At 58.0% G+C, this 22274-nt stretch overlaps 11 protein-coding genes across 11 annotated transcripts; 5 read left to right on the plus strand and 6 right to left on the minus strand.

Moving 5' to 3' along the window:
- On the minus strand, positions 1-1114 carry SCHCODRAFT_02484815 (uncharacterized protein; the record flags this gene model as incomplete). Its single annotated transcript, XM_003035204.2, has 3 exons — positions 1-498; positions 552-705; positions 759-1114. 3 exons carry the CDS (start codon positions 1112-1114, stop codon positions 1-3), a joined length of 1008 nt encoding a protein of 335 aa, XP_003035250.2.
- Positions 1115-1562: 448 nt separating this feature from the next.
- SCHCODRAFT_02484024 (RabGAP/TBC) lies at positions 1563-4736 on the plus strand (the record flags this gene model as incomplete). The annotated part of the gene is made up of 11 exons (XM_003036010.2): positions 1563-1604; positions 1659-1826; positions 1876-2002; positions 2050-2160; positions 2207-3341; positions 3391-3677; positions 3728-3834; positions 3886-3985; positions 4039-4235; positions 4320-4533; positions 4681-4736. 11 exons carry the CDS (start codon positions 1563-1565, stop codon positions 4734-4736), a joined length of 2544 nt encoding a protein of 847 aa, XP_003036056.1.
- Positions 4737-4797: 61 nt separating this feature from the next.
- SCHCODRAFT_02605783 (uncharacterized protein) lies at positions 4798-5621 on the minus strand. The gene is made up of 2 exons (XM_003035203.2): positions 5191-5621; positions 4798-5053 (listed from the first exon to the last, which is right to left on the minus strand). Exons 1-2 carry the CDS (start codon positions 5290-5292, stop codon positions 4934-4936), a joined length of 222 nt encoding a protein of 73 aa, XP_003035249.1. The 5' UTR covers positions 5293-5621; the 3' UTR covers positions 4798-4933.
- On the plus strand, positions 5344-6201 carry SCHCODRAFT_02605785 (uncharacterized protein). The gene is made up of 3 exons (XM_003036009.3): positions 5344-5510; positions 5559-5729; positions 5785-6201. Exons 1-3 carry the CDS (start codon positions 5461-5463, stop codon positions 5954-5956), a joined length of 393 nt encoding a protein of 130 aa, XP_003036055.1. The 5' UTR covers positions 5344-5460; the 3' UTR covers positions 5957-6201.
- A 38-nt stretch (positions 6202-6239) lies between these two features.
- SCHCODRAFT_02605787 (uncharacterized protein) lies at positions 6240-8296 on the plus strand. Its single transcript, XM_003036008.2, has 8 exons — positions 6240-6444; positions 6504-6639; positions 6690-6757; positions 6808-6850; positions 6900-7274; positions 7326-7599; positions 7653-8001; positions 8054-8296. The coding sequence occupies exons 2-8, from the start codon at positions 6509-6511 to the stop codon at positions 8167-8169; spliced, it is 1356 nt and encodes a 451-aa protein (XP_003036054.2). The 5' UTR covers positions 6240-6444; positions 6504-6508; the 3' UTR covers positions 8170-8296.
- Positions 8297-8708: 412 nt separating this feature from the next.
- SCHCODRAFT_02483962 (uncharacterized protein) lies at positions 8709-10412 on the minus strand (the record flags this gene model as incomplete). The annotated part of the gene is made up of 5 exons (XM_003035202.2): positions 8709-8834; positions 8887-8997; positions 9046-9417; positions 9523-10245; positions 10299-10412. The coding sequence occupies 5 exons, from the start codon at positions 10410-10412 to the stop codon at positions 8709-8711; spliced, it is 1446 nt and encodes a 481-aa protein (XP_003035248.2).
- A 326-nt stretch (positions 10413-10738) lies between these two features.
- Positions 10739-13019, plus strand: SCHCODRAFT_02482742 (gamma-glutamyltranspeptidase; the record flags this gene model as incomplete). Its single annotated transcript, XM_003036007.2, has 10 exons — positions 10739-10969; positions 11024-11221; positions 11272-11718; positions 11774-11931; positions 11991-12107; positions 12165-12241; positions 12297-12341; positions 12394-12533; positions 12658-12805; positions 12916-13019. 10 exons carry the CDS (start codon positions 10739-10741, stop codon positions 13017-13019), a joined length of 1665 nt encoding a protein of 554 aa, XP_003036053.1.
- Positions 12993-13854, minus strand: SCHCODRAFT_02674431 (HSP20-like chaperone). The gene is made up of 3 exons (XM_003035201.2): positions 13636-13854; positions 13361-13580; positions 12993-13301 (listed from the first exon to the last, which is right to left on the minus strand). Exons 1-3 carry the CDS (start codon positions 13797-13799, stop codon positions 13203-13205), a joined length of 483 nt encoding a protein of 160 aa, XP_003035247.1. The 5' UTR covers positions 13800-13854; the 3' UTR covers positions 12993-13202.
- Positions 13855-14343: 489 nt separating this feature from the next.
- Positions 14344-17127, minus strand: SCHCODRAFT_02742729 (glycoside hydrolase family 2 protein). The gene is made up of 6 exons (XM_003035200.2): positions 17100-17127; positions 16289-16958; positions 15921-16239; positions 15157-15871; positions 14849-15100; positions 14344-14795 (listed from the first exon to the last, which is right to left on the minus strand). The coding sequence occupies exons 2-6, from the start codon at positions 16627-16629 to the stop codon at positions 14476-14478; spliced, it is 1947 nt and encodes a 648-aa protein (XP_003035246.1). The 5' UTR covers positions 16630-16958; positions 17100-17127; the 3' UTR covers positions 14344-14475.
- Positions 17128-17618: 491 nt separating this feature from the next.
- Positions 17619-20711, minus strand: SCHCODRAFT_02605797 (uncharacterized protein). The gene is made up of 10 exons (XM_050344183.1): positions 20573-20711; positions 20441-20519; positions 20255-20381; positions 19810-20193; positions 19446-19759; positions 19182-19373; positions 18973-19129; positions 18648-18894; positions 18406-18550; positions 17619-18356 (listed from the first exon to the last, which is right to left on the minus strand). Exons 1-10 carry the CDS (start codon positions 20683-20685, stop codon positions 17748-17750), a joined length of 2367 nt encoding a protein of 788 aa, XP_050202809.1. The 5' UTR covers positions 20686-20711; the 3' UTR covers positions 17619-17747.
- Positions 20712-20788: 77 nt separating this feature from the next.
- Positions 20789-22225, plus strand: SCHCODRAFT_02017472 (uncharacterized protein). The gene is made up of 4 exons (XM_050341536.1): positions 20789-21018; positions 21066-21419; positions 21469-21562; positions 21658-22225. The coding sequence occupies exons 1-4, from the start codon at positions 20892-20894 to the stop codon at positions 22052-22054; spliced, it is 972 nt and encodes a 323-aa protein (XP_050202810.1). The 5' UTR covers positions 20789-20891; the 3' UTR covers positions 22055-22225.
- The last annotated feature ends 49 nt before the right edge of the window (positions 22226-22274 follow it).

Consider the following 22274-nt stretch of genomic DNA (forward strand, 5'->3'; position numbering starts at 1 on the left):
TCAGAACTGCCACGAGGGGTCGGGATCCTGCAGCCGCGTCCGCTTCTGCGCAGGCGGCTCGCTGTCTTCGGGCGCTGGCTCGGCGCTCGGGCGCTTACTGGGCGTGCCGTCCTTCCCGCCCTGACCCTGCGTACCCAGCTCGCTCTCCGCAGTCTTCTTTGGTGCCCCCTTCTGACCACCCTTACCCGTAACCTCTGACGTCTGCGCCTCGTCCGCGTCCCGCTCGCCCCCATCCTCGACCCCCGCATCGTCCTCCGCAGCGCCTCTCTCCTCTTCTTTCTTCTTCTTCTCTTCCTCCTTCTCCTTCGCGGCCTGCATCGCGTCCTCTATCATCTTCTTTCGCTGCATCTTCGCGATTCCTGCCGCCTTAAGCTTCTCCCAATGCTCCTTCAAGTGCTTCGTCAGCTGCGGCATATTCCTGAACTCCTCGTAGCAGTGATAGCATTCGAGGTCCTTCTTTAGCAGAGGCTCGAAGAACGCTGGGTTGAGCTCGATGTTCTGGCGCGCGTTTAGCTCGACGCACATATTACGGGGATGCATCTGCTGCTCACCTTGCGCCAAACGCTTGGGACGGCCTCAAACCAGTCGAGGATGTCGTCGAGGTGGATGAAGAAGCCGAGCTTCGGATGGAACGAGTTGTAGTGTTTCTTGTTCTTCAGATGCTCCGACTGCATGTCGGCAGAGATAACATGAAGGTGTACATGGCTGCACGCGCTCGAGGTTGAATAGATGCGAGGAAAATGATGAAAGGCGCTCACTCCAAGCTCTGAACTGCGTGGAACCCAACCCATACATCCCACTTGAACTTATAACTCTTCAGCATCCACTCCTCTATCTTCTTGATCAGCTCTTCCGAGTCCTCCTTCATGTGGTCAATAAGCTCCTTGGCGCGCTGCTTGTCGCCTTGAAAGAGCGTGCGCAGATTCTTGAGTCTAGCGGCGGTGTAGTGGGGAGGCCGCGTGCGAGGGATAATCAGGAGGTGAAAGATGCTCTTGTTATAGCGGTCGAAGATGACAAGATTGTGTTCCGTGGCATAAAAGAGGATGGCCTTAGGTATTTGCTCGGGATCCATTTCGGCGTAGCGTTGCAGAACGGTCTTCCAATTGTCCGCCATGACGTTCAAGTAAAATTGTAGATGTGTCGTCCAGCGAGTATGAATTAGGATGAGAGAGAAAACGATGAGTAAAACGAGGTGAGAGTGAAGAACAGGAGCGAAGTTGAACAAACGCGGAAGCAAATCAAGCGCCCGGCCCCGCGGCACCTGCCGAGGCGTCATCGGTGGCGTCTGAGTCGCCGGCTGCGCCGACAAGGCAATCCCCGGCTTGGGAGCACGTACGCTTGCCTCTCTTCCTTCACGTTCGAATATCCACCGGTCTCAGAACTGCGGGCCTGAGATCTGCTTACCGTCGAGCCCTTGACTCCGTCTCCGTCAACTCCTGCAGCCCGAAGATCTGGGTGGCGCGGCTTCTGCCATTCATCATCCTCGGCCTCCAGGTCCTTACCCAGTCCGGCACACTGCGCACCTGCGGCACAGCACGTCCCCTGCAATATAAGATCCAGAAATGACCGCCACGGGCCTCCCGTCCTCGCTAGATAGCTCCTCGGTGCGTCTGAAACCGCGTTGCAGCAGAGCGCGCAAGGCTGACCGAATGTGCTAGACCGGCTCGATGGTTGAGATCCAGCATGCGGATGCCGCTCCGCCTGTGGGCAAGAAGAGCCCGGAGGACGACCACTATCGGCTGGTGTATACGAAGTCGAAGGTGTATGTCCATCCGACGGCGTACGCGCGCGATAACATCCCAGGCTTCGTCGCGCTGGTAAAGCGGGTGCGTGTGCAGCGATCATATTCGGTGTTGAGGCTGACACGTAGTGCAGGAAGCAGTGAACCCCATATACCTCCTTGCATGGCTCCCTGAAAGCTTGCTGAACGAGCGAGGGTCTGGCGAGTGGGACAAGTTCGTCAAGATCGAAGAGCAGGCGGCGTTGGACGAGCTTGATGAAGGTGTGTAGCGTGTTCGTCAATGTGGGCGTACACTGACGGTGCATCAGACATCGTTCTTATCGACTTACCGTCGCAGAAGCCGGAGTCGTACGCCTTCTCCGTTCCCTTGACCTCCATCTACAGTCTCATTGCGCATCCACCGAGCCTTTCGTCATGGTGTACGTCGCATCTCACGATCATCTCCCCGCTCTGACCGTTGTATAGACGGCTCTATCGCCATCAACCTCATTAACGGCGACACGCTACCAACTTTGCATTTCCACGACGACGAGTCTCGGTCCTTCAGCCTGCCCACGCCACCAAGTGCATCTTCCCCCACTTCACGACGCAAGCGCAACAGCCTCGCTTCATATCCACCTCCCGCCGCACCCTCCCCGCCATCCGGGTCCCGTACCGGTACCTCATGGGGCGGCGAGGACCTCATAGCACGCCTCCGATCCTACGCGCACATCCTGCGATCCAATCTCCAGCCCTCGCTCTACCTCATCGACCCCTCCCGCCAAGACATCGAGACGCACACGACGCAGATCTTCGATGACGATGCCGTCGACGACATCCTCGCCCAGTCCTCGTACGCCAACTCTCACTCGCCCGTCCCTGCGCATCGCCGACCGCGGCCTCTGTCTGTTTCCAGTTCGCAGCCGAATTTGAGCCCGAATCCATATTCGGCGCGATCGTCGGTGCTGCATAGGTCGCTGGCACCGACGGCGCCGAATGGGGCTGGCCAGTCGCCGTCGCAGGCGAGGACGGCGCTGTTGCAATCGTTCTCGAATATCACGAGGGCGACGCGGCATGCAGCGCAGAATATCCTGTCGCATCCGCTCGCGAAGCCCATCGTACCCCACCTTCCCGACCCAGTCAAGACATTTGTCAACGCAAACGGCGAGTGGTCTCGCGAATGGGGCAGCTGGGTTGAGAAAGGCGGCGTCGGCGAGTTCGAGAGTGCCCGCGTCTACCTCGCCCGTTGGGCGCGCATCGTCGCCGAAGAAGGCGAGCGCGCACGCCGACGCGAGGCCCAAGCCATCCCGTCCTCCGGGGGCGACCTCGCGCAGGAGACCTCCAGCCTCGGCATCTTCGAGCTCCTGCACTCCACCTCCAACCTCCCCACGCCGAAAACGAGCCGCGACCCTGCACATCCAGTTGACGAGAAGACGTGGAAGCGGTGGTTTGCGCCGGATGGGCGACCGAAGGTGCGGATCGAGGAGGTGAAGCATGAGGTGTTTAGGAGGGGGATTATGAAGGAGGGGACGCTGAGGAGAAGAATATGGCCGTTTTTGCTGGGTGTGTATGAATGGGATGTGGATGGGGCGGAGAGGGAGGCGAGGTGGCATGATAAGATGTGCGTTTGATTCGACTTGGCGGTGGGTCAAGCTGACTGGTTTTTGCAGGCGCGAGTACCATCGCATCAAGAATGAGTGGTGTGGGAATGCGGAGGTGTACGATTTGCCGCAGGTGGTCGAGGAGCGACATCGCATCGACGTCGATTGTCGGAGAACAGATCGGACGCAGCCATTGTTCTCGTCTGCGCACTCGTCCGAGGACGTCAAGCGACAGCGTCGGGTATCGACGATATCACCACAGACGGCGGATATTGGCGCGCAGTCGCCGAGCAACGAGCATATCGACCGGATGGCGGGCATTCTTCTGACCTATAACTTCTATGAGAAGGAGCTTGGTGAGTCGGGGGAACGATCATTGTTTTTTGAGGTGCTGATAGGGTTGCAGGATACGTGCAAGGCATGTCAGACTTGTGTGCGCCGCTGTACGTGGTCATGGGCCCGGAGGAGGAAGAGCTCGTCTTCTGGTGCTTCGTCGAGGTTATGAACCGGATGGTAGTCTGCATTTATCATTGCGTTGATGAACTCGATACTCATCCCGTGCAGAAGCAGAACTTCCTCCGAGACCAGAGCGGCATGAAGCGCCAGCTCTCGACACTTCAGGACCTCATCGCCGTCATGGATCCGGAGCTATACCGCCATCTCGGTAAGGATATTGCGCTTTCCGCGCTATGTTTACGCTGCTAATTCACCTTGTAGAGAAAACCGACGCGCTGAACCTGTTCTTCTGCTTCCGCTGGGTGCTCATCGCGTTCAAGCGCGAGTTCCCCTTCGACGATGTCCTCCGGCTATGGGAGGTGCTCTGGACGGATTACTATAGCAACGAGTTCGTGCTGTTTGTCGCCCTTGCAGTGCTGGAGAGCCATCGGGATGTGATTTTGCGGTATTTGGTGGAGGTGCGTCAGTTTTATATCCGGTCGCTGTCAGTCGCAGGTCGGCGAACAAAACGGTTGGCGAGATGCTGATTGAACTCTTCGCAGTTCGACGAGATCCTCAAGTACTGCAACGACTTGAGCATGACGATCGAGCTGGACTCGACGCTGGCGCAGGCGGAGGTGCTGTTCCTGTCGTTCGCGCAGTTGATTGCGGACATCGATAGGAGGAAGGCGGAGGAGATCAGTGCGTCGAGCAGCAACCTGCGGCGTCGGGCTACATTGGGAAGTAAGTCAGCGGGCAGCATCTCGTCTATTGAGGGTGCGGAAGCGGGGAAGAAGGCGGCGGACGAGAGCAAGGCTCAGGAGGCGGACGATACGAAGGACGAAGACACGAAGAAGACTGGCGATGCGAAGAAGGATGACGATGCGAAGGAGGACAAGGCTGAAGGGTTCAAGGTGCCGACAGTGAATTTGCCTGTCATTTCGGACAACCTGAGGGATCTGCTGAAAGCTGGTCGATGATTACGATTCTGAACGTTGGTCTTTTGCCTGTTTTGCGTGCATGAAAGACGATGTATGTATTATACTGCACCTGTACCTGTATTTGCCGTACTGTATAGAAACACGATTCCCGTCTTGAGACCATGACCACGGTCTGGCTGTCTTCGAGGTCAATGGCAAAGATCATGCCGAAACTCAGTACGCCTTCGAAGCAGTGTTTATGAATTCTGATAGTACTGCCATCCCACCCAGTTCGCGATGACAAAGTAGGTCGACGTAGGGATGAGAAGGACCGCGAGGTATTTGTAGTGCGTGTCGAGCGCGAGCGCGTCGAGAACCTGCAAGGCCAGCACGAGGAAGGATAGAGGAGTAGAGAGAAGACACGATATCGATAGATAGCGGCACGAGGGGTGAGCGAGGGGATAGCAGAAGAAAGGCGTTAGCGTGTCGGCATTGAGTATGTTGATGCACGCACCGAGATGCCGGTCAAGGGAAGGAAGGCGCTGAAGAAGATGGAGTAGCTCCCCACCACAAAGAACGCAAGTGAAACGGCTATGATGGCTAGTCCAGGGTCCATGAACGAGGTGTTTCGCGGACAGACATACGCGTCGCGGGAGGCGGGCGCGGTGGACAATGAAGAGACGCGCCTTCCAAATGCGGCAGTGACAAGTGCTGATAGGGGCGTGTGAACGTGGTCGTGCTGGGATGAACGTCGATGGCAACCTCGAGGTTGTTAACGGAGACCATGGACTCATCCTCAGCTTACCCCCGCGACAATCAGCAACAATACTACCGGTGCGCCCCCTCGCATTCCTACTACGCGTCGAACTCATTTTTGCGTAGCGCAGACCTTCAACCGCAATCGGGACAGTTAGATCCCGCGCAGACGCGCGACGAGTCCCCCGCGCCTGAACCGCAGGACTCGCTCCCGAAGCCGCTGCTGCCCGAGATATCGTCCTCCTCTGATTTTGGCGTGGATCTCGCGTCTATCATTGGCACACCACCCTCCGAAGAGTGCGTTTCCGCGTCGGGCCCGGGTGCGCGCGCTCACGAACAGTCGCGATCGCAGGACGGACAGGGTGTCGAAGCGCGCGTCCAACGTGCTCAAGCTCGCGGAGGAGAACGACAAGCTAAACGAACAACTGAAGGCGATGACGGAGCGGCTGGAGGCGGCGGAGCGGCGACGTGCCGAGCTGGCGAAGAAGGCGCAGCAGCAGCAGCAGCGGACGCGGGAGGCCTAGCTAGTCTGAGCGCGCCAGGCGCGCGCTGGCCGCCCTGCATCTGCATTGGCATTGACATATCGCTGGATTACTGGTGGGACTACCCTAACAATTGTATTTTATTCGCATTCCCATGCCGAGAACGAAATCGATACCCTCAAACGGATCTGGAGCTATCTGGAGACATCGCGCGGGGCGAGGGGGCGCCACCGTCGCGTCGTGGCTGCAGCGCGTCGGCAGCGCCGCGAGCACCGTGCGCGGGCGCCACTTCCGTTGTCTAATTTGACCATTGTATGTCAGTCGAGGTCCACTGTGCCCCGCGAGGCGCCGAGGGGCGCCGTCTGCGCGCTTGAACACTCACTCGCTCCGTCCACCGATGACGTCGGGTGTCCGCACGTGCATCCCCGTTTTTATGCCCCCCGCGTCGAGCCAGTCTTGCTCTCGACTCCCTCTTGCTCTCGACTCCCATCTTTCCTCGCCCAGCCCCCGCCACCCACACAGAAAATTTGGTGCGCGCTGCTCTTCCCGATGCTAAGATCGCCGCCCATCGCTCACCCCGCCCCCCCAGACACGATGCCCAACCGCGCAATGTCAGGTCTCCAGATGACCAGCCCCGCTTCCGAGGCTGCTCGCCGCCCCTCTGACCGCCGCGACTCGGCGCGTCGCCCCTCCATCGATCCCTCCCGCCTCGTCCCCATGGACAAGTGCGTAGCGCGTCGTCATCGAGCGACCCCGTATTGACAATGATCTGCAGGTCGGAGCACATCGGCGGCCAGGACATCTTCAACATCGTCTTCGTGGGTGCCGGCAACATCATGTTCGGTGCGTGGAAGACCCATCGCGCGCAGAGATCAGCTATTTACACCCTGCAGGCTCGCCCGAGGGCCCATGGAACCACTCCTTCCGTCTCGAGCAGTACGTAGATCAACTCAGGAGGCCTCTACAACTGCTAAACTTCCTCCAGCAAGCTCGGCCCGCGCATGAAGGTGGTCGCCCTTATTGACCCCGCAACGGAGCGCGCCAAGGAAACCCTCAAGAAGAAGTGCAACTCCTTCGTGAAGTCCGCCTACGAGAACACTCGCGTCTGCAAGACGCTTGATGAGTTCCGTGAGACGATGACCCCGAAGGAGGCCCCCAAGGCCTTCATTGTTGGCTCGCCCCCGATGTTCCGTGGTACCCTCAAGAAGGGCCGCGACGTCGAGGTGCAGATCCTCGAGCACTTCCCGGGTGTCGCGATCTTCATCGAGAAGCCCGTCGCGACTGGCCCGGTTGAGGAGATCAAGGAGGGGTACGAGATTGCGAAGCGCATCAGCGACTCGAACACTATCTGCTCTGTCGGGTGGGTATCGGCCTCATCTTTGGACCTGAATAGTGTCTGATCTCGTTCCAGGTACATGCTTCGTTATCTCAAGGCCACTCAGATGATGAAGAAGATCATCGAGGACAACAACCTCACCGTCATGGCCACCATTGCGCGCTACGCCAACGCATACGACTCGATCCTGAAGCCGGACTGGTGGGACAAGGCGAAGAGTGCTGGCCCGGTTATCGAGCAGGGCACCCACTTCTGCGACTTGTCTCGCTACTTCGGTGGTGATGTTGACATGAGCACCGTGATGGCGCACTCGCTGGAGTGGAACGAGAACGCCGGCCACCTCAGCAAGGTCAGTATTACCAGATCGTCTGGCCCGGCTCTTGCTAACGTCGTCCCAATTAGATCCCCATCGACGAGAGCGCGATCCCTCCAGAGAACCGCATCCCCCGTGTCACCTCCGCGACCTGGAAATACGAGAGCGGCGCCGTCGGCTCGTTCACCCACCTCACCGCGCTCCAGGGTTACAACTACTCATGCGAGCTCGAGGTGTACGCGGACGGCTACTGCCTGCGCCTCGTCGACCCGTACCAGCAGGCGATCCTCTACGTTCGCAAGCCGGGCGACGATCACGAGGCTGTGCACCGCTTCGCCGACGACGACCCCTTCTTCAGTGAGGTCTCGCACTGGATCGACACCATCGAGGACATCGAGGAGGACCCGGAGAACGCGACGATCCTCAGCAGCTACGAGGGTGAGTGTTTATTGGTTGCAGTTTGGAATTTGTGCTGACCCTGTTCTTACAGACGCTGTCAAGTCCTACGAGCTCACCTGGGCTATCCGTCTGGCCAGCGAGCGCTCCGCGGCGGCGAAGGCGCAGGCCAGCGCCAAGGCGGCAGTGAAGGAGGCCGGCGTTGCCTAAGTCTGCGCTTGGTGGATGGAATCAAAATTGTATTTGGATATGTTGTAAAATTATAGAGCCTACTGTAGCAGATGGCGTGCATGTAACCGACATCAATGCAATAGACCCCAGACGGGACAAAGCTACATCTATCGTGCTCCTCGCGCACCGTGAAGCGTATCTACCTCCCACTTCGCAACGGATTGAGGGCGTGTTTGGGGAGCGCTACATGCTTGCAGCTTTGCAGCACCCTTGACTGTCGAACTCCTGCCAGCTGGAAGAATGCTCCTCTTGGCCTACGTGAGTACACCTTTGGCGGGATAAGCCCTTTTTGTCCATTCAACATGTAGCACAGATGCACCAGCTCTTCTGGGCTAAAGCTGAGCGGTGTGCTCAATATCGTGATGATTGGCCAAAGTCGTCTATGAAGCATCTCATGTGTCCACGCCATTGTAAAGACTGCTTGTTGGGTTCCATAAGACTCGGAGAAAGCGTGACCTTGCAAAGCAAGGTCACCGAAGTACATTCCGGCCTGAAGACGCCCATCCTGCTTGCTCAAATCACCCAATATGCCTATCGTGTACATATTTGGTCACATAAAAACCAGGCCCACGCTGTCCCTTCTTGCGCTTGAGGCCATGACGCGGAGATAGGGATGGGTATGTTTCTTCGGTGGGATTGGAACCCTGCGGGGTCCACGGTCAAAATTATATGGTTGATAGCAAAAGGTGCACTTACCCAGTCGAGCACGAATGCCCGGCGATCTGTTATTCCATACAACTTTGAGCTTTCGAGCTCGAGTTTATAGACCGGCGAAGCGTCGTTTCCGGGCGCATGTACGCTCAGGCCCTTCGCGGTCGGCGGGAGGCTGTCTTCGGGAACTACCTGATGTCCAACACTGCGCTGCGCGTAACGCATGTCCCACAGGCAGACGACGCCATGTCGCGCAGACCCAGCGGCTATGTGCGCGCCCGCGCCACCACCACACGCGACGCTGTATATTGGGTCATACAGCCACGGGTCGGACATGGCGAGCATGGGGCGGAGCATGGGTGCAGGAGCAGGAGGGTCGGGATTGTCGTCAGTGGGCGAGGGAGCGCGGGGATAGTGGTATCGCGAGGCGACGCGGAGGTCGTAAAGGCGGACGCGGCCGTCGTACCAGCCGGCGACGAGGAGCTCGGGGGAAGCGCCCCACGGCGCAGCGGGTGGTGCGCGCGAGATGGCGTAGCAGGCTGAGCTGGCGGGTCTATCTGGAATCTCGCGCATGTGCTGGGAGAGGGTGGCAGCCCGGGTGCGGTCGAGTTTGTACGCGTTCGTTTCCTCGAAGGCATGCGATGAGGATTGTAGAGGGGATCGTGAGGGCCCTGCGAGGACGACTCGGGTATCCGGCGCGAAGGAGCCGTCCTGGAGGAGTCGGTGGAGGACGAGGGGGGATGTGGAAGAGGTGCCGAAGGCGGCGAACGGTGTGGAAGCGCTGGTGCAGAGATACGAGGTCCAGCTGCGGGCGCCGAGCTCTATGGAGGAACTAGTATTCTGAGGGGAACTGAGGTTGCGCAAGGTAGCACGGCCCGCGGCAGTGAGGGAAAGTAGATAGTTATCTTCGCAGGTAAGGCTTTCTATGCCATCGTCGCGCTCCTGGTAAGTTGTTGTCACACTCAGTGAGGGTGCGGGGCGGTTATTAGGGTGAATCTCTATTCTCTTGATGGACCCATCCCACATCCCAACGATGTACACATCCGGATCCTCCGTACACGCCAGCGACGTGACATCGGTCAGGCTCGTGAAGCGGTCTGACAGTTGCCATGAGGCCTCCTGCCGGATGCGAGGTTTTGGCGAGTCGAAAGCGTAGGAGACGAGAGTGTTCGCTGCTGCGACGAGCAGTCGAGAGCTGTTGATCGCAAGCGTGGGCTGCAGCTTAGTGCGCCATGGCGTGTTGAGGGGGCGTGCCACAAAGTTACCCGTTTCCCAATGGCACTCGGTGAAATATTCGTAGCGCGCGATCGTGCGAGCGTCCCAGGATTTGCGCGACTTCTCCAGGGAGTAGGAGGGAAGGGGTGGGTGGACACGCAGGTAGTCTGTCCATCCAAACTCAGCGATCTGGCAGCACGTCAGTTGAGTTTGCTTATTCTGAGAGGGCAAGGACTACTGACCATATCTCGCATCCCCCGGCATGTACAGCTAAGTGCACACAGCCCGGGTACGGACAGGTATTCGAAAATTGCGGCAAGGACATCGTGAGGGAGATTGAGCAGATTCAGAGTCATGTTCGTCTAGGGTCTAAGCTCCTTCATGTAGGTGTAGCGGCTGCTAAAGATGAGTGTAAGAGGCAAGGGCATTTTTGAGAGGATGAGTGATGGATTGCGTTGAACGCCACACCGCTTCACGCCGATCAGACTGATCTTGATGACATCAACGGTGCGCCCATTGTATCTCCACATTCCATTGTTCTCCTCTCGCGTTCATCCTGGACTTGCTCAGAGTCACCGCAAGCTATCCCTCGGCCCTCCATAGGCTCACTAGGCTATCCAGACAAGCAGCTTTGACCTTTGCAACGCGTTCGTCAGAATTTTCCACCAAAGCTGCATCGAATATGGATGGACGTCCCTCCCGAGGCGCTATCGCTTCCGAGAACAAGGTAGCCTCAGCCATCGGCGCTCAAATACTACGTGAAGGAGGAAGCGCTGTAGACGCCGCAATCGCAACTACACTCGCTGTTGGCACTCTCTGCTCGGATAACTCAGGCATTGGCGGGGGCGGCTTCGCCCTTATCAGGACGCCTAAGGGCGACCACGAGAGTCTCAACTTCCGTCCAGCAGCGCCTGTGAGCTATACTATATGCATTTTCGACCATCCGACCGACGTCTCGAATGACTAGGCCGCTGTGACCTCGAAGATGTACCTCGATAAGCCCGGGGCTAGCGCGGTCGGCGGACTTGCAGTCGCAGTTCCAGGAGAGCTTCGCGGCTTTGAGGCGATGCATAAGAAGTACGGAAAGCTACCTTGGTCGCACCTCTTTGAGCCAAGTATCAAGCTTGCACGGAATGGATTCCCACTCACGGAGGATATGGCTCGTGTAAGAACCCGTCAATGTATCTCTCGGATCGGTGCTCATTCAGACGGTAGGTCGTCAACATCAAGACGCGCGCCCCTGACTCCGACAACCCCAAGTCGTCCTGGGTATATTCACACCCAACGCTCTCGCAATGGCTGACCCGGGATGGCGAACTTCTTCCTATCGGTACCCTGCTGACTCGGCCATCATACGCCAACACGCTCGAGACGATAGCCAGAGAGGGCGCAGCTGCCTTTTACACAGGCGAAATTGCACATGGCATCGTCGATGCTGTCCAGGCAGAGGGTGGCGTGATGACGCTGGAAGACCTGCGGGCGTATGAAGTACGGAGGGTTGAACCTCTGAGCGTGCAATTTCGGGGACACAAAGTCACCTCGGTTGGAGCGCCTGCAAGCGGCGCTGTGGTGCTCGCTGCACTCAATATTCTGAACAATTTCGACGATGTTGGCGGCCCCAGCACCGTGAAGGACGCGCATCGGATGATAGAGAGCTTGAAGGTATGGCATATTTTATACCCTTATAAAATAATAATGAACTCACGACCCAACGCAGCACGCATTCGCTCACCGTACCTTGCTTGGCGACCCGATGTTCGTGCCCGGTTTGGACGCAGCCCAACGCGAATTCATTTCTCCCGAGCGGGGGCGGATGCTTTGGGCAAAGATAAATGATGCAAAGGTGCACGCGCCGTCTGAATACAAAGCGGAAGGGTAGGTCTTGATACCATATACCTTTCACTCCGATTTCCCGAACATCCTCTGTCGTCCAGATTCCAGACGGTCAAGACTGACGGTCGCATCGAGGTCAAGATGGACAACGGAACAAGCCACATCGTCGCAGCCGATGCCAGCGGGCTTGTCGTGTCCTTAACGACCACTATCACTCTGTGAGCTTGAGTTCGGCTCTATTTTCTGAATATCCAGTCTGACAACCTTTGCAACAGCTTTTGGGGCTCGCGTATCATCGTCCCATCCTCGGGAATCGTGCTCAACGATTCCATGGAGGACTTCAGCGTCGAAGGTCTGTATATCGCTACCTTTTCGCAAAGACGTGGTCACACATTAGCACTCATCAGGCGTATCGAATTTTTGGGGCTACCTACCCACGCCCGCGAACTACAGTGCGTATGACATGTCCACATCTCAGATGGACCGGCTCACAAACACGCTTAGTCGAAGGCAACAAACGCCCGCTATCTTCCACCTCACCTTTCATTATCGAAGACGCCCAAGGCCGCTTCCGATACGCAGGGGGCGCGGCTGGCGGGAGTAGGATCGTGAGCTGCAATGTGCAGCATATTCGAAATGTGCTGGTGAGTGGTGGGAAACCGTCTGCCTATTCATCGTCCCTCCTCTGCCCGTCTACCGGCGTCTTTTGTACCTCCTACATATTATCGACCGACATTTATTTATCCTTAACATTCCACACCCATACAGGACTACAACATGGACCCTGCCGAAGCGCTCGCATATCCTCGTCTGCACGACCAGATTGCACCCCAGGAGACGCATCTGGAGGAGGGATGGGATCGAGAGGTGGCCGCGGAGTTGGAGAGATTGGGTCATAATGTGAAGTGGTTGCCAGGTGAGTGCTTTAATTATTTCCGCTCGGCTTGGCGGATCCTGCGGCGTCCCTTGACGTCTTGGCCGCCCCGCCGAGCATCGGTGACTAGAGTGTTGATTGATGCGCGACAGTTGCGGCCTCGACGGCCTGCGGGGTCTCATACAACTCGGACATCGATGAGTGGAAGGCCGCGGGCGAGCCACGGAGGAAGGTGGCAGGAGGAGAGGTCGTGTAGGGGAGACCAGGTGTTGAGTATACGCTTCGGTATGTGTGTCTCGTTCACTGCAAACGGAATATAATCAACACGGAACTTAGAACACCAGACTAAGCAGAGAGTTGGACATCGTAATCCTTCTGATTGGGTATGCTATGCTACAATGCAAATTTCATGCAGGTCCGTGCTCGACAATCCAACAACTCAGTTGACGGCAATCTTCTTCTGCGCGGCCTCTGGGGACGTCTTCGGGAACGTCACGGTGAGGATGCCATCCTGCATCGAGGCCTTGATGTCCTCGTCCTGCAATCATCGTCAGTACATTTCGCCCTCACTTACACTGCGAAAACATGACTACTCACCCTCGTCCCCGTCGGCAACTGCAGCGTTCGCGACCACTTGCCATAGCGGCGCTCGCGGACAGCGTACCCATTCTCGCTGTGCTCCTCCGAGATCTTGTTCTCCGCCGACACCGTCAGGCGCCCGTTGTGGAACTCGAGTTGCACGTCCTCCTTCTTGACGCCCGGGAACTCGAAGGTGGCGGTCACGATGTTCTGACCGGCGTCCTCGTGGAGGTCCATCCTGAAGAAAGTCAGTACGAATTTCGGAGAGGGGGGGAGAGGAGAAGAGAGCTTACCTAGGCTTCAAGGCGCGCGGGGCCTCGTTGGTGGTGTTCGCAATACTGCGCTGCGCGGCCTGGCGCTGAGGGTCAGCAGCCGGGGAGCGGGGCGAGCGAGCGCCGAAAGCGTCGTCGATGATGCGCTCAATGTCGTAGAAGGGCTCGTAGTAGAAGACAGACATGGTGGGTTAGGTGAGTACGTGAGAGGTGGTAGGCGCAAGAGGTGTTGTATCGCTCGGCGTGGTTCGATGTCTGAATGCTGGTGAGGGACGGAATGTCTGGAGGCTTTTATATTCCAGATCTTGCCCTGGAACGTTCGGCACTGTTCGTGATACGGCGCTCTGGTGCTTTCCGCTGCTACAGTACAGACGCTACTGGAACTTTCTAGCACGAACCTGATGCCCCCTTCCCTAGTTGTCGCGAGACAGCCATGCATCGTGGCCCACACCTTCAGGAGGAACTTCTCTCGAGCACGCGGGGAATATGTCGAAGGCCACGTACTCCAGTCGGAGTCGGACGCTGGCTATTGATCCTAAAGGGGATACATGGGTTATTGCGACGGGTTGATCCGGAAGGCCAAGGCCGTTGAGCTGCAAGCCTTTGTACTCTTTCTGACTCTAATCCACCTCGATTCTGCTCTTTGCTCGCGCCGACCTGCCCAGGGGCACTCACAGGCCGGCCTCACAGCACTAGCTCTTCTGTGTCGTCTTCTTTACCCAAGGTCTTCACCTTCCAAAAACGGCTGTCATTGACAACGGCCTTTTCCTCTAGGCCGTGGTAGTATCAGGGTGGCCCTCGTAGTAATCGTCAATATTTCAATAGTATATCGTGCAGGAATTACTGCGTGTCGTTCAAGTATTACTGCGTTCCTGACACCTTCGCCGCGAAAGTCTCGTACAGCGCCGAAATCGCAGCCTTCCATTTCCCCTCGTCGATGCGGCTGTACGCGCGATCGTACGTCAGGAAGCCGTTTACCTCGCCCTCGACGTCGGTGGTCTGCGTGTACACGCCGCCGTTGCAGTCGAACAGCTCGGTCTGCTCGCGCAGCTCTTCGATGACGCGCAGGGCGCGGTAATTCCAGACGTCGACGGTCGCGTCCACTTCGTATGTTTGGTTGATTGCGTTGATGGCCTCCAAGTCGTTCCAGAGGTGGTCGATGGAGATATTGTGGCCAACGCCTGGGCGTTGTGTTGAGCTCGTATCAATGAGAAACAGACTTAATCAAACTCACCTCCAAATTCGCCCTGGAACCCAATGCGGACGCCATCGTAGGGCACAGAAGCGGTCGAGTAGAAGGGCGTACCGCATTGCGGGCTGCTGTAGTGGTGATTGTCTTGGTAGTCGCCCACCGATATGTTAAGCGCTTGGTACGCAAAGTCGTTCCACCCCGACATCGAGTTGATGAGCTGGTGCGCGCCGACGAGCTCACGAACGCGATCGGTAAGGTGAATCTCTGGTGCGCTGGTGCGCTGACCCCAGCCCTCTGCAATCCGCGTCAGCATTATCCCTACTAAGGCTTGTCAGGCAAGCGCCACGCACCATTGTAGATGACGAAGGAAAGGATGCTCGGGAAGCTGACGTGGCTCCGGACAATCACGTCGAGCTCGCGCTCGAACTCGGCCTGCTCATCGTCCTTGATATCCGCAGGCGCGACGTTGTTCAACGCCGGCATATCTTGCATGATGATCAAGCCCAGGCTATCTGCCGCCGCGTAGAACAGGTCTGGCTCGACCTTGATGTGCTTGCGCAGGAAGTTCATGCCGAGGTTCTTGAGGTACTGCAGGTCGTAGACCATCGCCTCGTACGACGGCGGCGAATGCAGGCCGTCGGGCCAGTAGCCCTGGTCGAGGGGGCCGAACTGGAAGACAGGGTTGCCGTTGAGCACGAAGCGAGGTACGCCGTCGATGTCGGTGCGCTCGACGGTGCGGAAGCCGGTGTACGACTGTACGACGTCGTCGCCGACGGTGACGGTGACGTTGTACAAGGTCGGACTGTCGGGGCTCCATGCCTCGGGTGCGGGGTCGACCTTGAAGGAGAAGGGGGTGTTCGCGGTGCCGTTGGTCGTGAAGAATGTCTTCGAGCCATCGGCGGGGTCGATGAAGGCAAGCTCGACCGAAGTCGAAGAGCCGTTGTTTGAAGTCGAGATCGTGGCGTTTACGGAGCCGTCCGCTGAGGCACGGAGGTCGACGTTGGTGATGTACTCCGTGCTCGGGACGGCCTCAATTGACACAGTCTGCCAGATACCACTGCAGGGCTATCGTGCGAAGTTAGGACGCGGTCACGGGATAGCATTTACGACGTACTGTGTAGAAGATGTGCGATGGAACGACGCGCTGCTTGCCCATGGGGCGGTTGCCAACCGCATCGGTAGGATCATACACGTAGACGATGAGCTCGTTGGAGGAGCCCTTCACGATGTTGGACGTGACGTCGAAGAAAAACTTGTCGTAGCCGCCGGTGTGGGAGCCAACCTTGGCGCCATTGACGAAGATCGTGGTCTCGTAATCGACGGCACCGAAGTGCAGCGTAACGTTCTGGTCGTAGGATTCGGGGACATCGAAGGTCGTGCGGTACCAGCTGGCGTAGGTGTCTGGTTGGAGAGCGATGCCAGAAATACCGCTCCTGGATGGTCGATGAGAACAGGATCGAGGAAAGGATGATGCGCACGTACTCAATACAGTATGGCACTAAGATGCGCTGTGCCAAGGTCGTGTTCACGGGAGGGTTCTCAACCTCGTCCGTGGAGTTCGTATCGGCGAACTGGAACTCCCAAACGCCGTTGAGAGACGTCCAGTCGTTTCGCCTCAACAAAGGGCGCGGGTACTCGGGCCAGACATTGTCCGGGTCCGCCGTCACCTTGTCCGTCCACTGCGTCTTGAGCTTCGGCTCGACAGGTGCGTACTTCGCATCCTCCGGGCTGTCGTAACTCGGGCGCTCATCCGTGAGGCCGCCGTTTTTGGGGAGTGCGGCACGGACTGCAGCCGCCAACGCGAGAATGTGCAAGGGAAGCATTGGGGACGCGTGGGGTGAGGATCTGGGGGGCTCGAAGAGGGCATTTATAAGGACGAGAGCGAGCCTGGGGGATGCGGGGCGGAATTGGGAGGGGAAAGCCGATCCCTTATGGTGAGGCGTTCACGGGGTCGGGCTAGAATGATGCGAGCGCGTTTGGGAGGGCAAGTGACCTCTTCGACCTGTGCGGCCAAGGGTCGAAATGACGCAGGCAGCAGTGTCGACGGACCAATCCCCCGACATGTCCGCATTGTACTTCTTCAGGAACAACTGCTTCGCGAAGGAGCGGCAGTCTCGAGTGTTGGATGGCATCGCGGTGAGTGGAAGGTGCTCTGGAAAGCATTAGTGAGTATATCGATCGATCGTATGAGACAGTGAACACGACGACAACATGAAGAAGGTCCCCAAGACCAGGATATCGCGCCGCAAGTAGCCGATCGAGCACTTGTAAGAGTTGAATATTGGTGACGTACAAGTTGACAATCATCTGCTACCCTGCATCTCGGTCCGGTGAGCCCTACTGTATGCTTCCACGGTGCAAGCTGGCCCCAAGACTGCTGTCCATAGTATCGATGGTATTCCAGGTGTAGGGTGATTCTGGGTGGAAGGCCCGCTACGAGCAGGGGAAGGCTGGCTTACCGTATTTCACAAGTGGCGCGCAAAGTGCGAGGTAGTTCCGGACGGCGGTAGAGGCCTTCTCATCGAGGCGGGAGCGTTCTCGCTGCTTGGCGTGGGCTGGTGTGCGGTAGACGTCCTCACCGGTTTCCCAGCGCCCGCAGGGACCGCAGATCGCCACATGTTGCGCGCCCCGGGTTGTTCATTCACTGGCCTCCGATCCGCAGGTGGGGCGCTCATAATGCCCGTGAATCCCTGCGGGGAGAGCGGGGTCAGCAGACACACGGAAAGTGAGTGGGAGCGGACGCACCTTGAAGCCAGACGAGGGCGACCTGGTGATGGAGTCATCTCTTACCGTCGATGAGTCGAACGAGCAAGAAAAATCATCTCGTTCGCATTCATCGAACGTCCCAAAAGTACAAGTACACAGGTGGAATACACCCGCCGGAAGAAATAGATAGATAGTCTGTGAGTACAAGCGTCCGCATCGACTAGCACGAACTTCGCTATGCCTCGTTCTTCCTCGCCTCGTCGTTCAGCTCCTGCGTCGCCTCATCGAACGCCTCTCCCCTCTCCACCTGCGCGATCCGCTCCACGGGTATCATATCCGACAGGCTCTCCCTCCTTTGCCGGTTGGACACCTTCCTCTGCCTCAGCTGAATCCCCTCCGTCTCCGTTTCCGGGCTCGACACAGGGTGGTCTCGCAGCTGGCTGCCATCCACCGCCCCCACCTGCCTCGGCGGCATCGGCGCCACGCGCATCCGGTGCATATCCGCATACGAGCTGTTGCGACTCCTGCCACTAAAGCCTTTCCCGCCACCAAACTCGGGAATCAGCTTGATCACGTTGTCGTAGTCGCCCTCGTCCTCCTCGTCGGAGTCGTCCGGCGTGCCCGCGGTGGAGGGCGCGGTCGACTTGCCGCCGGTGCCGCCGAAGAAGGCGCTGGTGCCGTGTTTGGAGCTCGTGGACCAGCCGAAGAGGCGCTCGTCGATCCAGGTCATGGGGTGCATGAGGCCGTAGCCGGGCGCGTCCTGGACGCCCTTGCCGCCCTTGCGTCGCCAAAGACCGGGTTCGCTCGACGGGGGTGGTGCGCTGGATGGTGCCAGGATGCGGCGCTGGGCGTGGCGTCAGCATATCATCCTCTGAGAAGGAAAGGAAGCGTACCTTGTCGAAGTCGCTGTACAGTTTGGGACCGAAGTCATTGATAATATCCGTGACCTCGTTCGACAGCTCCTCCCGCATGTTCTTCAACTTGACCAGAGCACGCTGCTGGCCAGGCATAAGGGACACAACGAGAGGCGGTAGGGATCTGTCAACCGCGATCAGCAACAACTCACAACCAGCAACTCGATCCATTCAATGCCACCCCTTCCCATAACGACGACAAAGAGCGCACGAAAACTCACTTCATCACATCCATCCCCGCCTCCCCAAACTTCAGCGCCGCATAGCTCATAAACGGTAGCGCCATGCATACAATGAACGGCGTCGCAACCCGCCACTTGAGCGGCGCACCCACGCGCACCGCCAGCCAGGTGGCCAGGAAAGCCCAGAAGCCGTAGAGGAGGGGCGCCACGCCGAGCGCGACGAGGATCTTCCAGGTCGCGAGGACGTCTTTGCCGGCGATTTTGACCTCGGAGGCGGCGAGGGCTTCTGTGGAAGGGGTTAGATTTGAGTAAGGGGGTGTAGAAAGAGAGGGATGGGTGCGAAGACGCGGAGGAGGACACGCACCCTTCGCCTTCTTGTGCGAGATAACGGATGCGAGGATGAAAATGGGGCCGTTGAGGACGGTGCCCGGCAAAGCCAGCACACCCCACACGGCTAGCAGAATCAGTCGGTATGCCAAGAGACCGAGGACTTTCCAGTTCGCTCTTTGCGCTTTCGGCACCTGTACACAGCTTAGTTTTGGTTGATCTTCACACTCAAAGTAGCGAACTAACCTGATGGTCCCGCAAGCCTAGATCGCGTAGAAGTCTGTTGTACTTCATGACGTTCTCGCGGCACTTTTGCAGGCGCGGCTCGTCCTTAAAGTGCAGGTATCCCTCGAGCAGGCGGCGGTTAAGCTCGACGACTTGTCCGAGGGTGAGGTGCTCTCCGGGCGTCTTGTATAACCGGCGGACGGCTTGAATGAGCTGGAATCACGGGCGTCAGATATATGCGGGGAATCTCAGGGGAAAAAGAGGAAGTAAGAGGCAGATGCGCACCATAAGCGTATCATAATCCGGCGCGCGCACGGTCACGGTCTTCAACGCGTCGTACACCAATGTCATCATCTTCCCTATTGCTGCATGCTTCTGCGCGTCTCCCTGCTTGAATTCCTCGACCAGCTCCATCGGGACGTCGATGGCGGTCCCGAATTCGACGACGGCGCGGGAGCGGAAGCGGTGGGCATGGAAGTAGGAGAGGCCGACGGGTTGGACTTTGACTTGCAGTCCCGGGGTATTCGCCATTGCGCCGAGGGCCATGATGGCTACTCCGGCCTTCAAGGGGAGGAGGTCGGTGCGGTCGTGGCTGCCGCCTGATGGAAAATTAGATGAGGTTTCGTGTTGAGGTTCATTGAAAGCGCACCCTCGGGGAATATACCAACACTTCCGCTCTCCTTCAAGCAGCGGTACACCTCCCGGTACATGATCTGCTGGTCCACGAACGGAAGCCGCTTAAACTCGAAGCCCTTCGTCCCCTGCTTCTCCAGCTCCTCCAGCGCAGCGCGTATCTTCGCCGTCCCCCTCTCCCCACCAAACTCCTTCTTCACGCGTATTTCCGTGTCCGAGATGATCTCCACCACCTCCGAGCTCGGCGCACCGACGGTTTTGGGCAGCATGATCTGCATTTTGGGGGTAAACTCCGTGGTGAACTTGGTGCCAATGCCAATAACGCGGCAGGGGTCGGTCTCGGAGAGGTAGACGCGCCCGGTGGCTGGTTTCGCGCTGTCGGCGGCGCGTTCGACGGGGACTAATGGGAGTGAATGCACGGGGTTAGACAGATTGCGTCGAGAGAGAGGGCTAGTACGCACTACTATCCATTAGCCGGGCGAAGAACCCGACTGCTTTCCGCCGCATGCTCTTCGCCGCCGCTAGAAAGCGGACTCGCCGTTTCGTCTCCTTGTACACCTCCAGACCAAGCAGGAGGGGATCGAGAAACTGCGCGGGACGAGGACACGAGTGAGGAATGTACTCAGACTGGCGAATCCCTCGCATACCTGATTATTGTGCGGCGCGCCGACGAATATGACAGGCCCATCGCGCGGAATGTTGTACGCCCCGCGCGGTCGAATTTCTCTGGAGGGCGATGTGTGAGGATAATCACGCGGCACACGCACGCCTGGTCTGACCTGAAGAAGATGTGGGTAATGGTCTTCCAGAAGAACATGGCGGTGTCGTAGGTGAGCTTGACGCGGGCCTCCTCGGAGACCTCCATGGCCGCTGCTTTCGAGGCGGACGACATGACGGGGGAAGGCAAGTGTCGTGGCGGGGACAAGGCGGGGACCGGCGCGCCGACGGACGAGATGATCCCTTCGCCAATTCCTTTTCTCTTTCTGGAAGCAACGAGACTCGGCCCGAGTCCCACGCGGCCGAGATACTTCCTTTTCTGTCAGTGAAAGTCAGCTCGTTAGCGCGTGCTTGGACATTCGCGCCTTGTTTGCAACCACCATGTCCGTCTCCGACCCGCTCGCAGGGCCCTCCCCATTGCGCGACATTGTCGCCCCCCAGTTTCACCAGAACAACTTTGTTGTCGAGGACTTTATCAAGACTAATTTGGGCATCAAACTCGATAAAGGTGCGTGCTGACCCATGCACATACCTTCCATAGCTGACACTGTGTAGACGATCAGATTTGTCGCTTAGCCCTCACACCGGCAGGGTGTCCCCTCGGACCCCTTCACTGCCATCTACGACACACCACCCCCTCCGTGCAGAACTTCCAGCCTCCCAAGCAACTCCCCACCCATCCGCGTGAGCGTGAGCGACTCTCGACCGTGTGTAAGCACTGGCTTCGCGGTCTATGCAAGAAGGGAGATGCGTGCGAGTTTCTTCATGAGTACAATCTCCGACGCATGCCCGAGTGCTGGTGGTATGCGAAGTACGGCTATTGCTCGGCGGGGGATGAATGCCTGTACGCTCACCCTAAGGAGCGCCGAGTGGAATGCCCCGATTACAAGAGGGGCTTTTGCAAGTTGGGTACGTGCTACACTTTTGAAGTTCTGGACCCCAACTGATTCGTTTCCAGGCCCTTCATGCCCTCGGAAGCACATCCGCAGAATAGCGTGCCAAAACTACTTGACCGGCTTTTGCCCCTTGGGTCCAGAGTGCCCCCGCGGCCAGTAAGTCGCCTTCTTCTCACTCTCCTTCCCCATTCTGCCCCCCTCTTCTCAACACCCGTCACTGTACCTGCTTGCTAACCACCCTCCTCACCCAGCCCCAAACCCAATCTTCCCCCTCCCGAAGCCTACGAGCCGCCGCCCCCACCCGCACGCGACCTTGGCCCTCCACCACCGGGCTACGGCAGGTACACAGACTTTGACCGCTCCTTCCAGAATAACCAGAACAGTGCGCCTGCTGCGGCGGGTGCGCCGAGGAGGAATTTGGACGAGGTTCTGTGCTTCAAGGTGAGTACTCGCAGTTGCACTTGTTGCATCCCCTTCACGGCACCCATCGTATCCTCCTTCTCGATCGTTTCTCCCCTCTCGACAGATACTGACGACACTTCTTCCCAGTGCGGCGAAAAGGGCCACTATGCGAACCACTGCAGAAACCGGAACGTGCCAGGCAACCGCGGCGGCGTGGACCGCTCGATGAGACGATATGATGAGTAGATGGTTTGACCACTCAATGCGAAAACCTAGTGGCCTGGAGAGTAGAGGGCTGCCCCTGGCTGCCATGAGGGACCCTCACCACTAGAATTACAGCAGAGGTTAGGAAATCGAACATAACTTCCCACCCAGGCTCGATGTCAATGTCATGAGTTCTGTCATGTCGTAGCGTACTGTACTACATTACTGAGTAATAGAAGGAACTAAAAAGAAAAGGCGAACG

Source organism: Schizophyllum commune (genome assembly GCF_000143185.2).
Source record: "Schizophyllum commune H4-8 unplaced genomic scaffold SCHCOscaffold_1, whole genome shotgun sequence".
Taxonomy (NCBI): domain Eukaryota; kingdom Fungi; phylum Basidiomycota; class Agaricomycetes; order Agaricales; family Schizophyllaceae; genus Schizophyllum; species Schizophyllum commune.